At 38.1% G+C, this 13,289-nt stretch overlaps 1 protein-coding gene and 1 long non-coding RNA gene across 2 annotated transcripts in view; one reads left to right on the top strand and one right to left on the bottom strand.

Moving 5' to 3' along the window:
- Positions 1-311: 311 nt before the first annotated feature.
- LOC121853863 (spindle assembly abnormal protein 6 homolog) overlaps positions 312-13,289 on the top strand; it is a 34,680-nt gene continuing 21,702 nt past the window's right edge. The window contains exons 1-5 of the mRNA XM_042348241.1: positions 312-456; positions 1,212-1,377; positions 5,357-5,541; positions 6,422-6,587; positions 7,422-7,619. Coding sequence (XP_042204175.1) covers positions 1,222-1,377; positions 5,357-5,541; positions 6,422-6,587; positions 7,422-7,619 — 705 coding nt within the window. The 5' untranslated portion in view covers positions 312-456; positions 1,212-1,221. The remainder of the gene's footprint in view (positions 457-1,211; positions 1,378-5,356; positions 5,542-6,421; positions 6,588-7,421; positions 7,620-13,289) is intronic.
- Positions 9,064-9,548, bottom strand: LOC121853864. The gene is made up of 2 exons (XR_006086417.1): positions 9,346-9,548; positions 9,064-9,220 (listed from the first exon to the last, which is right to left on the bottom strand). It is a non-coding gene; the product is annotated as an uncharacterized LOC121853864 (long non-coding RNA).

The raw sequence follows: 13,289 nt of genomic DNA, 5'->3' as shown, positions 1-13,289 counted from the left end.
AACCACAAGGAAAGAAGAAAACACGAAGTTCCCAAGCGCTTTCGTGTAATTCACATCTTCAGGGGTGAGTACAGACTAGAGAGAGTAATACAAATCAAGGTGTATATATACAGAGGAGGGTGAGACCAGGTCCACAATGGTCAGGTATTAGGTAATGACCCTATACATTTATTTTCAATTATAGTATACCCTTAGAGATAAGAAGATCGTTTTCTTTCTTAGCTGGCCTGTCAATTTGAGGCCTCCAAGCCAAGTAAAGGAGACACGCTTCCTCCAGTAACCCCCTATACTTTCCCTGGTCCTCACCAAAATATTCATGACTCCGCTCTCTCTCTCTCTCTCTCCACAAAAATTTAAAACGTGAGAGTGGCCACTATCACCTCCTGCCTGCCGTGATATATAATATACATTTTTAGAATACTATGAAGGGCCCGTGACTTCAGCTGGTTAATTGAGGTAAGGTTAATGTTTGAAAACAGCACTACCACCAGAAGTTGCTCGATTTCGTTCATTTTTTCACATTCTTTAAAATGACAGCAAGTAATAAAAACGATATAAAATGCACAGAACATGACCTAACCCCTAATGTGACATTCAGATATTGATAACACGGAAAGTATTCTAGCTAGAATGTTGCAGTTTGTTTTAAAATGAAGCTGAATGTTTGTAAATTATGCAAATAATTTTTTGACACTACTGTTAACCTCGCCTAACCTTTGACGAGATGAAATGGAGACCAGAGTTGGGTTTTTTTCTTTGGACTTTCAACTATGTGGTCAGTAGCATTTTTGTTTTCCATCCATCACCTCATGAAAATAGGGTGCTTTAAGAACCGTTTGCAGGCATAAACATAATTGTGGCACTTGTGCTAATTTCTCCACGCAACGCCTCAATTTTATTTGGATAAAGGGACTTTTCAATGGGGCCAAATACTGCTGTATATCAGGGAGGAGGGAACCTCAAGTTAGCTAAATTAGGTACTATGTATTTTCAAACTTATTACTACAGTGGGTGAAACTTATAGGTTCAGTCATATTGATAATGTTTACACTATCACTTTCTCTTCCAGTAGTATAGGATAAAAACAATGGGGCTGGGTATACCCAAGCCACGGTGTCAAGTAGTACTGTACAGTATAACTGAACTACAGTAAGCACCTGCATTTTATATCTAACCATTTTCTTGGTACAGAATTACTTTTATTATTCCAGGAAAGGTAGGATGGAGACACATAAATGTAACACAAGTGGAGATACTCTGTCAGATGGTGAGGTGATGTTGCGAGTGGTAGAGGCTGGTTCTGCCATTGCTACAGCCACTACACGCACCTTGAAGTTACGGGTAGAACTACAAATTAAACCTCCTGCCTCCTCAAAGGTATTCATTCATTTTAAAAACATCTTTTATTAGGTTTTGTTAAAAATTTCCACCATAACTTAATTTGTAAGCAAATACTGTATACATGTACAGTAAAGTATCTGTCAACCGAAAATCTACTTTATGAAATAATCTAGTCTTGTATTTTACTGAGGAATTCAGAATTCTAAATATGAAATTTGAAAATACTGAATAATTTTCATTTATTTAATTTTCCACATATTACATGAGAGTACGGGTAAATGAGATTTTTTTATAGTTAAGTATCTGACTCAGTGACTGTGTGGTGGTGTGAGTGACTACTTGTTTTCACATGAGTGTGAGGAATAAGTTATATGGTGATTGCAGGAGAATGATGACACAATTAAAGCTTATTTGTAGACTAATAACATTGAGAGTACAGTACAGTGTATTAGAGAATATTGAAGTAAGTTGGTGTTCAGGTACATGACAGAATATGCAAAAAATAATAATACTCTAACTAAATTGAGAAAAGTACAATACAGTACAGTACAGTATAGTCTGGGTTTACTCAGTTAATTAAACCCATGGAGATCCGTGTATAAAGCGAAACGCATAAATAAAATAACAGAACCTATGGGACTAATTGAAATAGAGACTCGGCCGACCGCCAGACTACCCTTTTTTTTGGCTATCGCCGACACAATACGTACATTGTAGTAAAATTAACATCTTAATTTTATGATGGTATGCACACAATTAATATACAGTACTGTATAAGAGAAATGTCAATAATATTAGGTTTTTTAACACTTACGTTAGTAGAAGAGATGGCTGGGCACACAGGGATGTGCCCAAGTGTCGACCACCATGTTCCTTCTTGATTGACGAATAATGTAACTTACCAAGCATCTCTCGGTCTTCAGCAGCACCTTATTGTGGCAATATTTCACCAGCGAGGCACCTACAGACTCGGTAATGTTCATGTGTTCATTGATTTTGCCGGCATCCTTCTTGATCGTGCGGATCATCGATTCATTCACTCCATATTGTCTGGCCAGATCCACCTGCCTGGTGCCTTTATCTAACTCAATGGTTCCCAAACTTTTTTTACTCACGACGCTGTTTAGGACAAGTAAAAATATTTTGGCGCACTTTGTACATAAATTCGAAAATTTATTCAAAAGAGATATTTATACATATTAGCATAGCATAAAGTAGAAATACTGTATAGATAATTAAAAATAAAGAAAAATTGTATGTACTTACTTCTTTATTCAATAAATGGAGCAAAGTTATCAATGAGAAACATATGCTTGATGGTTTTTGGTAATGTTTTCAATGTTGGAACGTATTTGAGAAAGACAAACCCTCATTTCTTCTTCGATGCAACGAAGCCTCTCTCTTTTTTTAGATTTGATGTTATTGAGGGTTTTCTTCTTTAATAGCAATCCAAAATGTATCAATAGGTAACTCAGCATGCTTGATTTTAAGTCCACGATCACTGGATATAGATGCCAATTCCTTTTCTTCGCATAATTTTGGACCAATATTACCTGTAGATGGAATTTTATGAAGGAATTTCGAACCCAATCATACTCTTCTGTGTTCAATGACGGAAAATAAAAGTTAATGTTTTCTTCCAGAGTTGTCAAATGTTCAACTACAATAGGAGCCATTTCTTTTATGCAGCTTTTACATATTAAGGGAAACATTTCAAAGTTACCATCTTTAGCTCTATTTTTCCAAATTACAACTTTCTTTTTAAATGAAACCAGCTTATCCGTCGAAGTGAGAATATTTTCATCTCTACCTTGCATACTTGTGTTGACGCTATTAAGTTGTGCAAATATCTCGGTTAAATATTCCAGCTTGGAAATCAAAAATTTGCATAAAGATATTCACAGAAGCATTCATGTTTTTCTTCTTCAAAAAATACAAGTACCTTGTAATTCTTTCTGGAGTTCATGTATGCGACATAGCACCTTATCTCTTGAGAGCCATCTGACTTGTGTGTGTAAAATTAAGTGCTTGTGCTGGGAATCCATATCAACACAAATTTGTTCAATAAGCGAGACTTCAATGGTTTACTGTACTTTTAATATAATTAACCATTTCAACAACTTGGTTTAATACTTGCTTTAATTCAACTTGTGTTGTTTTTGAAACTAGTACCTCCCTATGTAGGAAGCAATGAGTACGTATAACATTAGGATTTTGCTGTTGTACGAGCGATACAAAACCTTTAATACAGCCTACCATAGATGGTGCCCCATCAGTACATATTCCAACACATGGCTTCCATGTTAAATTCCATTTTTCGAGGTAGTCAGGTAAAATATCAAAGATATCTTGACCTCTTGTAGTGAGTGACATTTCTTTGCAACAAAAGAACTGATTTATGATTTGGTTTCCATCAATAAAGCAAATAAATGTAAGTAATTGTGCTTTGTTGCTAATGTCAGTAGATTCATCAACTTGTAAAGCAAATTCTGGGTTTGTTCTGAACATTTTCCTCTATATCAGCAGATAAATCAATAATTCTCCTATGGATTGTATTATTTGAGAGCCTTATTATCACTAGGCTTGGTTGCTTTTGACGAACGTTCACTTTCAGATTCACAATCGTCACTGTTATGTTTCCTCTTAATAAACTTATCCATTTTATGGGTAATTTAGTCAATATGAAATGAATGGCACAAAGAGCACAGCTTGCTAACAAAGTCAAGTATCAAACTGAGACAAGTGACAGCATGTCTCATATTTAATAACTTAACGGTCCGCAAACGTGAAGATATGTTCGGAATCTTTTGTTCAGTTTCATTTATTTTAGCTCAAGAGCCTTTCAAAATCAATTGAAAAGATGAAAATTTCTACTCCTACGAATGAAACAAATTGAAATATAGTTATGGTCTTGATCCGGTGCAATACGTGAGGATGTGTTAAAAAATTTCGTTCAACACCTTATATTTTAGCTCAATGGTTTTTTCAAAATCCATTATTGAAATGAAAACTTCTGCTATGACTGAAACAAACTGAAACATAGTTATGCATCGAATGTGTCTATAAGACGAAAATTACGAGGGTAGATTGATGCAAATTTAGTTCTTATCCTTATGAAATTTAAGTCTCAAAATTTAATAGCACTGTCGTACCATAATTAGCCTAAATGAATTGAATGACACAAACCACCTCTCAGTCTTAGTTTAGTTGTTTGCCACTTTGACAGTTATATATGAACTTTATTACGAATTTCAGTTTGTATTTTTCACATTTTGAAATATAATCTTGCTCTTTCGCGGCGCACCTAATTATATCTCTCGGCGCATGGTTTGGGAACCACTGTTCTATCTCCTGAACGATCTTGTACTTAACCTCATAGCTTAAGGCGCGTCGCACCTTCTTGGGCTTGGGGCGGCTTGGGCCAGGTAGTTCAGGGCTTCTCAGGTGGTGGGGATCCATAGGAAGCCATTGTGTAGAAAGAAAAAACAAAATTGGTTCCTGGGCATGAGTGAGTATATGCTGGGACAGTGAGACTGGCACAACCAAGGTCACCAGCCTGGTGGCAGGGCGAGCAAGGTTAAATAGACCAATCACAGCGCGCGGCAGAGGGGGTGCGTGGGTGGTAAGGATACGTGGCCCAGTCACAGTCCGCGACGTCATCAGCACGAGTCTGGTGTCAGCGGTGACGTCAGCACCTTGCCCGCCGCTTGGCGCGTATATGATGGCATTTACCGCGTAAATAATAATTAGCGAGTCTGGACAGGTGCAGCGTAAATGGCAATTTGCGTATAAAATATCCGCGTAAACCCAGACTATAGTGTACTTTACATTGGTTTTTTACTTGCTTTCCTTGGACACCTTCAAAATAGTACAGTACTGGACTGTATCCTCTATATAATTATCCATTTTAGGGAAGCCTCTTGAACCATAACTTTTGGGTTGACAGCTACTGTGTAACTTTACTGCAATCATAGAAGTTGATAACCATATTTTTTATTTTTTTTTTTTTTTTCAGGAACTACTAGTGAGGCTTACAGACAATCAAGATCCATTTCTTTTGTATACATGTGTAGTTCGAGAAGATGACTACCATAGTCTTAGGCAAGCTCAAGGTTTACTGGTTGATTTTAATGCATTTCCTCACAAGTTTGTTGAGCTGGTTAACTCGTGCATCAAAGAAAATGAAAAGGATTCACCTAGGTAAGTCTTAGATAAATACTGTACATGGGATCTTCCATTTCTGTTTTCAACTTTTATTAGCTCTGTTTACCCATTGTTCTTCCATAACCTAGGTTAGGATCTCACAGCTGTATAATTAGCAAGTCATGACCTCAGATAGAAAGACCCAACCAGTGACTGGGATCATCATCATCATCATCATCATTTTATGGCCATTTTCCATGCTTTCTCGAGTTATACGGGATTACCTGATGGCAGCTCTCTTTGCTGCAGTCTCTCAAAGGATTGTTTTATTTAATTTTTTTTTTTTTTTTTTTTTTTTTTTTTTTTTTTTTTTTTTTTTTTTTTTTTTTTTACTAATGTTATTTCTTACCTCTCCTAATAAGCAAATGCAGTAAATTCAATGATTACCCAGATTGTCCTTAATATTAAAAAGTGAAGAGGCTTGAGAGTTTTGCCTTGTAAGAAATTACATTACAGTTAAGAACCTGGCGAGACAAACTGCAAGTGACTGCAGCATGGACAGCTGCAAGCATAGAAAACTGCCAGAAAAGGTTGAAGAGGAGGTGGAGAAGGAGGATGATAACATGATATACAATAAGTCCTTGCTTAACGTCGTCCCGCTTAACGTTGTTTCGGTACTACATCGCTGAACTTTAGAGTGTTACTTTTTTACATTTAGTAATTACTTGTACACAAATATGGGTCAATAATTTTTTATTGTATTTTTGTATGGGTGGGGGGAGTTCCTCGATAAGTCGGAATTTGGGGTAACTCGGCAAGGCCAGAGCCCCACATGTGCCGAGTTGTCGAGGGTTTACTGTGTTCCCAAATTTTTGGTTTTTAATACATTGCCGCACATGTGACATTTTTGTAATTGATTTGTTTTATCTTTCTTTAGGTTTGTGCTGGTTTTGCGCTTCTCAGATGACAGTGGAGGAAATGCTACACTGGAAGTTGTGGAAGTCAACATATTCAAGCATTTATGTCACTTGGCATTGACCCTTGCACCTGCACCCACCCAGCTTAAGCTTAGTTATCTGGCAGACTGCTGCAAGGCTTTGAAGGTAAAATTATACAATACAGTGTTAGTACACCTTTGTCTTAATCCTCAACAACAGAAGGAACTGAGAGGATCAGATCTATTTCTTAGGTGTAGTTAAATAATGGTCAAAAGGAAGGCAGCAATCCGTATGGGCTCCAATCTCCTATTAATTTTGATTTACATTGTTAAGGTGATATTAAAGCTTTGGGGAATTACGTTTCTTGCATTCTCAAAGTTCACACTCTCCTAGAACCAGGTAAACATATCTGGGGATTGGATCATCATCATCAGTTATGTTTTACAGTCATTTTTCACACCTGTGTGAGTTAGCCACAATTGCTTGATGGCAGCTCTCCATGTTGCATGGTCTCTTGCAGCCTCTCTTGTCAGGTTCTTAACTCTTAATGTCATTTCTTACAGTCTCTCCCCATGTCATTCTTGGCCAGCCCTAGGCTCTCCTCCCCTCCACATTTAGATTCTTACACATCTCTTGACCCGTAACAGCTGAGAGGTGAAGTTCCAATTTGTTATATGATATCAGAGCTTGTAGACCTTCTCCTTTTGATGGGAACCTTTGCTTATAGTTCTCCATTTTTTAGGACAACAGTTGCGATGACAAAATAGGAATGACCTTTGGATTGTTCCAGAGGTAAATCTAGTCAAAGGATACTAACCAGTCACTAATGTTTAGGGTCACCTGGATCTGTAACTTGCTAGGTATAGTATGCATATTACTTAGGCTGCCTAGCTGTAGGCTTGGCAATCCTCCATTTTTAGTATACTGTATATAAGAAAGGGTCACCTTTCATATTTTATAATTTTATTTTTTCTAAAATGTACTGCATTGAATAAACAGAGTGAAATGGCTACCAAAGAGAGAGTAGCAGCTGATAATGAGCAACAGTTTCGACAACAGTTGCATCACACACAAGATATGTTAGCCAAGACATCACAAGAGGTACAGCAGCTACAGACAGAGATCAACCATCATGTGGCTATGTCGTCAGAGAAACAAGCTCAGCTCATGAGTCAAGAAAAGGAAAAACTTTTAAAAGTATGTTGTTCATTTATGCAATAGTACAGTACTAGACAGGATGAACAAACTTTAGTACAATTAAATATTAGCTATTACAGGAACACCTTGTGTTGTAAATTTTGGGTTATGACATTTCACTGTTACTAACAAGCCTCTGATAACCTAACTGGTAGTAAGTGAGTGATTACTTGGATTTACAAATGAAATATTAGGAGCATTTACTGGCCAAGAATTGCCACCATCCTCTGTGTGGCTGTGAGGGGTTCCAGTGATGTTTAGGTTCATAGCATCATTTGCCATTTCGCCTTCATTTTCCAAGTCAGCAAGACCATTCACCCCTTATATATTTGAGTCCCAACCATGGCCAATAAATATAAGAGTGGACTCAGTGATGCACCTGATGCCATGAAACCATATAGGACCCTGATATTACAACAAAAAGTGAACGTTGTGAAAAGTTGACCAGCTTAGGCCCAATGCATGCATGACCTTTACCGCGAGGATAAAGAAGCTCCAGGAGTGGAAGGAGGGTACACCCACCTCTCGTTTTATGCAGGGGTTACGTTCTTGAAAACCACCGCTTAATTCAAAAACACATAAATTAAACATAAATTTCCCATAAGAATACATGTAAATGTTACAGGTTAGGGGAATCATCACATACCACACAGGGTACGAACAGTGCTCTTACTTAAACCAAGCACGCGGCCAACCTCCAACACGCTCTCTCCTCTCTGAAGACGGGCGATCCCATTTAATTTCACTTCCATTGCGATTGTTTTTCGTGGCTTTTTAGCTTTAGGTACCCCAGAGGAGGCAGATGGACGTTTCCCAGACATGCTCAATGGGAAAAACAGCGTTTAGCACTAAAAGGGTACGTGATAAACACACAATGCAAATGAGAGCACAGAGAAAAAGTAGTGCTGGTGTGACCTGAGAAAGCGATACGCGGGAAGCTTGTTGGACGTCGTCACAATTGTTGTACAGAATACTTCATTATCATCATTAGTAGTAGTAGTAATCTTTATTATTACATTATTATAATAATTATTATTATTAATAATACAGTAATATTAAAATCGTTGATGTTGATATGAGTGCAACTTTATAGTAATAACTTACAAGCACCTCACCAGGCATCACACGCGACTCCACTGCCAGGCGACCAGGTTAATATGTGCGGCAAATGTAAACTGTCTTGAGCGCGTAATTTAAAAAATAGGTGCGCGTAAATTACCTTTTGGTATTAGTTGAACAATCACATTATTGGGGCGCCGGTGGGTAGAATGGTACCGCTCTTGCCTCACAATCCAGCACCCTTTGGACCTGATCGGTGCCGGACTATAGAATTTTCCGAACCACAGGTGGTCTTTGTAAAATACATAGTATTAATGTTGTCACACAGTTTTAATGTAAATGATATAAGTAAATATGCATGCAAAAGGATAAAGAAAGAAATATGAAAATGAAATACCTGTACAGGTAATGTATTTCAACTACAGTTAACATAATACAGTACTATACAGTGTAATTGTAATAAACAAAACTAGATAACAATAATTCTCATTCTGCACTTAAAATGACAAAATAGTTACGGTACATAAATTAGTGATGTTCACCTGTGAAGAAGAAAAAAATATCTGTACAGTAAATTAAATAATTAAATAAATATGCTTAGAAGGCATATTAAGTGTAAATAACAAGTGAAATATTACAGAAACACTTGAAATACCTAGGAACGCACCAAACTCCACAAGAACCAGATGTAAACATCGGGTATGCCGAACCGGTGGGTACTACTAGCGGCCGTCCAGCAAACTAAAATTTTGTCGGACGACTGGAGGTACCGGATTAGGGAGGTTCAACCTGTACCTGCAAATTTATGAACTTGAATTGCAGGGTCTCAATTGTTTCTCTTACTACACCTAAACCCCGACTTACGACTATACGGACTTACGTCCAATGGTACTTACGACCTGCTTTGACCGTACGTCCATACGGGACATACGACTGCGACCGCCGTGACCAAAAATTTTTTCAAATGACGCGCGCATTTTCTATACCGAAACGTTTCCGTCCCGGGCGAGAGGGAGGGATGGCTTGGGTCGCCTCGTGGCTGCACTCACTCAGTGGAGCGCTTTGTTTGTGTTTGGCTATCGTATCCTATACTGATCGCGCTGTGAACTTTCGTTATTATTGTATTTAATTGACTTTATAATGACTGGAAAGCGTAAAAGTGAGAGTGCTGGTGGTACTCCAAGGAAAAGGAGACAGGCAATTACTTTTGAGATGAAACTGAAGATAATAACACAGTATGAGAATGGAAAAACAGTAGCAACAATCTCACGCGACCTAGGTTTCTCACACTCGACTATATCCACTATTCTGAAGGACAAGGAACGTATTCGTGAAGTAGTGAAAGGAACAACACCTATAAAGGGAACTATAATAACAAAGAAAAGACAAGGTCCTATCCACGATATGGAAAAATTATTGGTGATATGGATAGAAGACCAGATACAGAAGCGTGTACCCTTAAGTGTTCTAACCATACAGGCTAAAGCAAGAAGCCTGTTCCAAAGCCTGAAGGAGCAGGCAGGAGATGAATGTGATCAAACCTTTACAGGAAGTCAAGGGTGGTTTGATAGATTTAAAAAACGCTACAGTCTACACAGTGTTAAGGTGAGTGGAGAGGCAGCTAGTGCCGATGTTGGTGCTGCCGAAGCTTTTAAGGAGGAGTTAGATGATGTGATTGTGGAAGGGAATTATTTGCCAGAGCAAATATTCAATGTGGATGAGACTGGATTATTGTGGAAACGCATGCCTGACCGGACATACATCCACAAAGAGGCAAAAAAAAATGCCCGGATTCAAGGCATTCAAGGACAGAATTACACTTCTGTTGGGGGGAATGTTGCTGGTTTCAAGCTAAAGCCCTTCATGATCTATCATTCAGAGAACCCCAGGGCTTTTAAACATGTCAGCAAGCACACACTGCCAGTGTTTTATCGCAGTAACAAGAAAGCCTGGATGACCCTAGTACTATTTGAGGATTGGTTCATGACTTGTTTCATTCCACGAGCCAAGGAGTATTGTCTGCAACAAAGGATTCCATTCAAGATTTTACTGATTTTGGATAATGCTCCGGGACACCCACCACACCTGGACGACATGCACCCTGATGTTAAGGTAGTGTACATGCCACCTAACACTACCTCTATCATCCAACCCATGGATCAAGGTGCTATTTCTGCCTTTAAAGCATATTATTTACGCACGACCTTCGCTCAGGCTGTTGCTGCTACTGAAGGTGAGAAAACGCTCAGACAGTTTTGGAAGGAGTACAACATTTTGTCATGTATAAAGAACATTAGTGCAGCATGGGATCAGGTTACAAAACATTGCATGAATGGAATATGGAAGAAAATCCTGAAAAGATATGTGAACAGTTTCAAAGGATTTAATGAAAGTGAAGTTATTTTGGATATTAGTAACAAGATAGTGGACTTAGGTAAACAGCTGGAGTTAGAAATTGATACTGAAGATGTTGGACAGTTGGTTGAAAGTGTAGCAGAAGAGCTCAGTAACGAGGATCTTATTGAACTAGATGCACAGAAAGTTGCAGAGGAAGAAGAGAGACAAAATGTAGAAGAAGAGCCTGCACCCCCCAAAAAGTTTTCAGTGAAACATATGGCAGAGGCATTTGCTACAATTAATAAAGGAATGCAAATGTTTGATGGCATGGATCAAAATTATGAGCGTTATGCCAAAGTTGACAGAATGATCCAAGATTCACTTGCTTGCTACAGAGAAATTTATAATGAAAAGAAAAAGAAAACTGTGCAGTCTAAATTGGACACCTATTTCAAGAAGTCCCCCAGTACTGGCTCCTCACGCCCCACCAGTGCTGCCTCTTCACTCCCTCAAGATGATCCAATACCTTCAACCAGCAAGTTACCACAGTACATAAACCTGTCTGAAGGAAGCGACATTGATGACCCACCCAGCCCTGTCTCCTCTTCTGCTTCTTCCAATTAATATAGTCTCCATGTATCCTGTAAATAGAAAATTATGGGGGCCCTGTGTGCATTCAGCTGACTACATTTAAGGTAAGTGCTCAGTCACACTGTATCCATTCCTCATTATTTATTACTTTTACTGTACTGTATCCATTCCTCATTATTTTTTACGTTTAGTGTACTGTATTTCATTGTAGATTTTTAAAAAAAAATTGAAAAAAAAAAAAATTTTGAATTTTTTTTTTTATCTATATCGGACTTACGACCATATCGGACTTACGACCTGGATTTGGGTCCCTAACCCCGTCGTAAGTCGGGGTCTAGGTGTATGACAACACAATATACATCCTGTATATATGTTTCTCACTATATATCTTATTATTTTATCTCTGGAAATCTTTAATATTGTTAATATTATTATTATTATATTATGTATATTATAAATATTATTTATTATATTATTATTATTATTATTATTATTATTATTATTATTATTACAGTGATCCCTCGGTTAACGAGATTTTGGTTAACGATTTACCTTCCATAAAATTCTTAACTTCGGTTAACGAGCAATCCCTCAATTAACAAGTTTTTTACGAGCCAACTTCAACATGTTTTCGCTTGCATTTGGCGGTCCACCAGCTGTAGTATTAGTCCGCCAATACAGTAATCGGTTTTAGGGCTTAAATTCCTTACTATTTTAGTAAATATCAAGAAGTTTATACTATTCAATAATTTTAAAAGTTTAATATTAACTTTTTTAGTCATTTTAACAATTATTGAACATAATTGAAGGTAAAGAAACTAGTTTCTGGCGTGCCATCCAGCCTGTTAACACACCAGACAGGCGTTAGTCTCTCTCTGTTTTCAGTGGAGGTAACATCTTGCTTGAGACTCTCTTCAACTAAACGCTTTTTTTCTGTTTCAAGCAAATTATTGGTCATTTTGAAATTTATTTTACATATTGACAATATATAATGCAGTGCAGTGTTGATTTAAAGAAAATAATCTTGAATTACACCAAGAGAACTAAAATTTTATGGGTGAAATGGTGCCATGGGGTGACTTCTCTTCCACCCCAATGCCTTCTCTTCTCCCTTCTCTTCCACCCCCATTCTAATTCCCATCATCATCATCATCCAGGAGCCTTCTACATACACACCTCAAAGTAAGTGTACTTTTCTACCTTTTTTGTTGAATTTAGGCAATTTTCGGTGAGCTGGAACCAATTACCCAAAAACCCATTGAAACAATGGTTTCGGTTAACGAGCAACCTGCTGGAACGGATTGTGCTCGTTAACCAAGGGACCACTGTATAGTCTGCATTTACGCGGCTTTTGTTTATGCGTTTGGTCATTTACGTGGCGCCTTGCCAGAATGAAAATGCTTTAATTACGCAGTAAATTTGGTCATTTACGCGGCGAGCGGCTGGAGAGGTCCAGACTGCTGCGCCATTTTCTACCCACGCGGTCCATTCTTGACCATACACGGGAAGCGGCACGGTGAGTGGTGCGCATTAGGCCGCTCTTACATTATCGCTGATGTCATATGACGTATCAGACTGTGATTGGGCCATGCATCCTTACCACCCATGCATTCCCTCCGTAGGTGGGGTAGGGAAGCAGAATATAACTTGCATTGTTGGAATCCTTGTAAGATAGCAAATAAT

Source organism: Homarus americanus, unplaced genomic scaffold (genome assembly GCF_018991925.1).
Source record: "Homarus americanus isolate GMGI-L3 unplaced genomic scaffold, GMGI_Hamer_2.0 scaffold18703, whole genome shotgun sequence".
Lineage (NCBI taxonomy): Eukaryota > Metazoa > Arthropoda > Malacostraca > Decapoda > Nephropidae > Homarus > Homarus americanus.
This window is presented reverse-complemented; position numbering and strand designations above follow the sequence as displayed.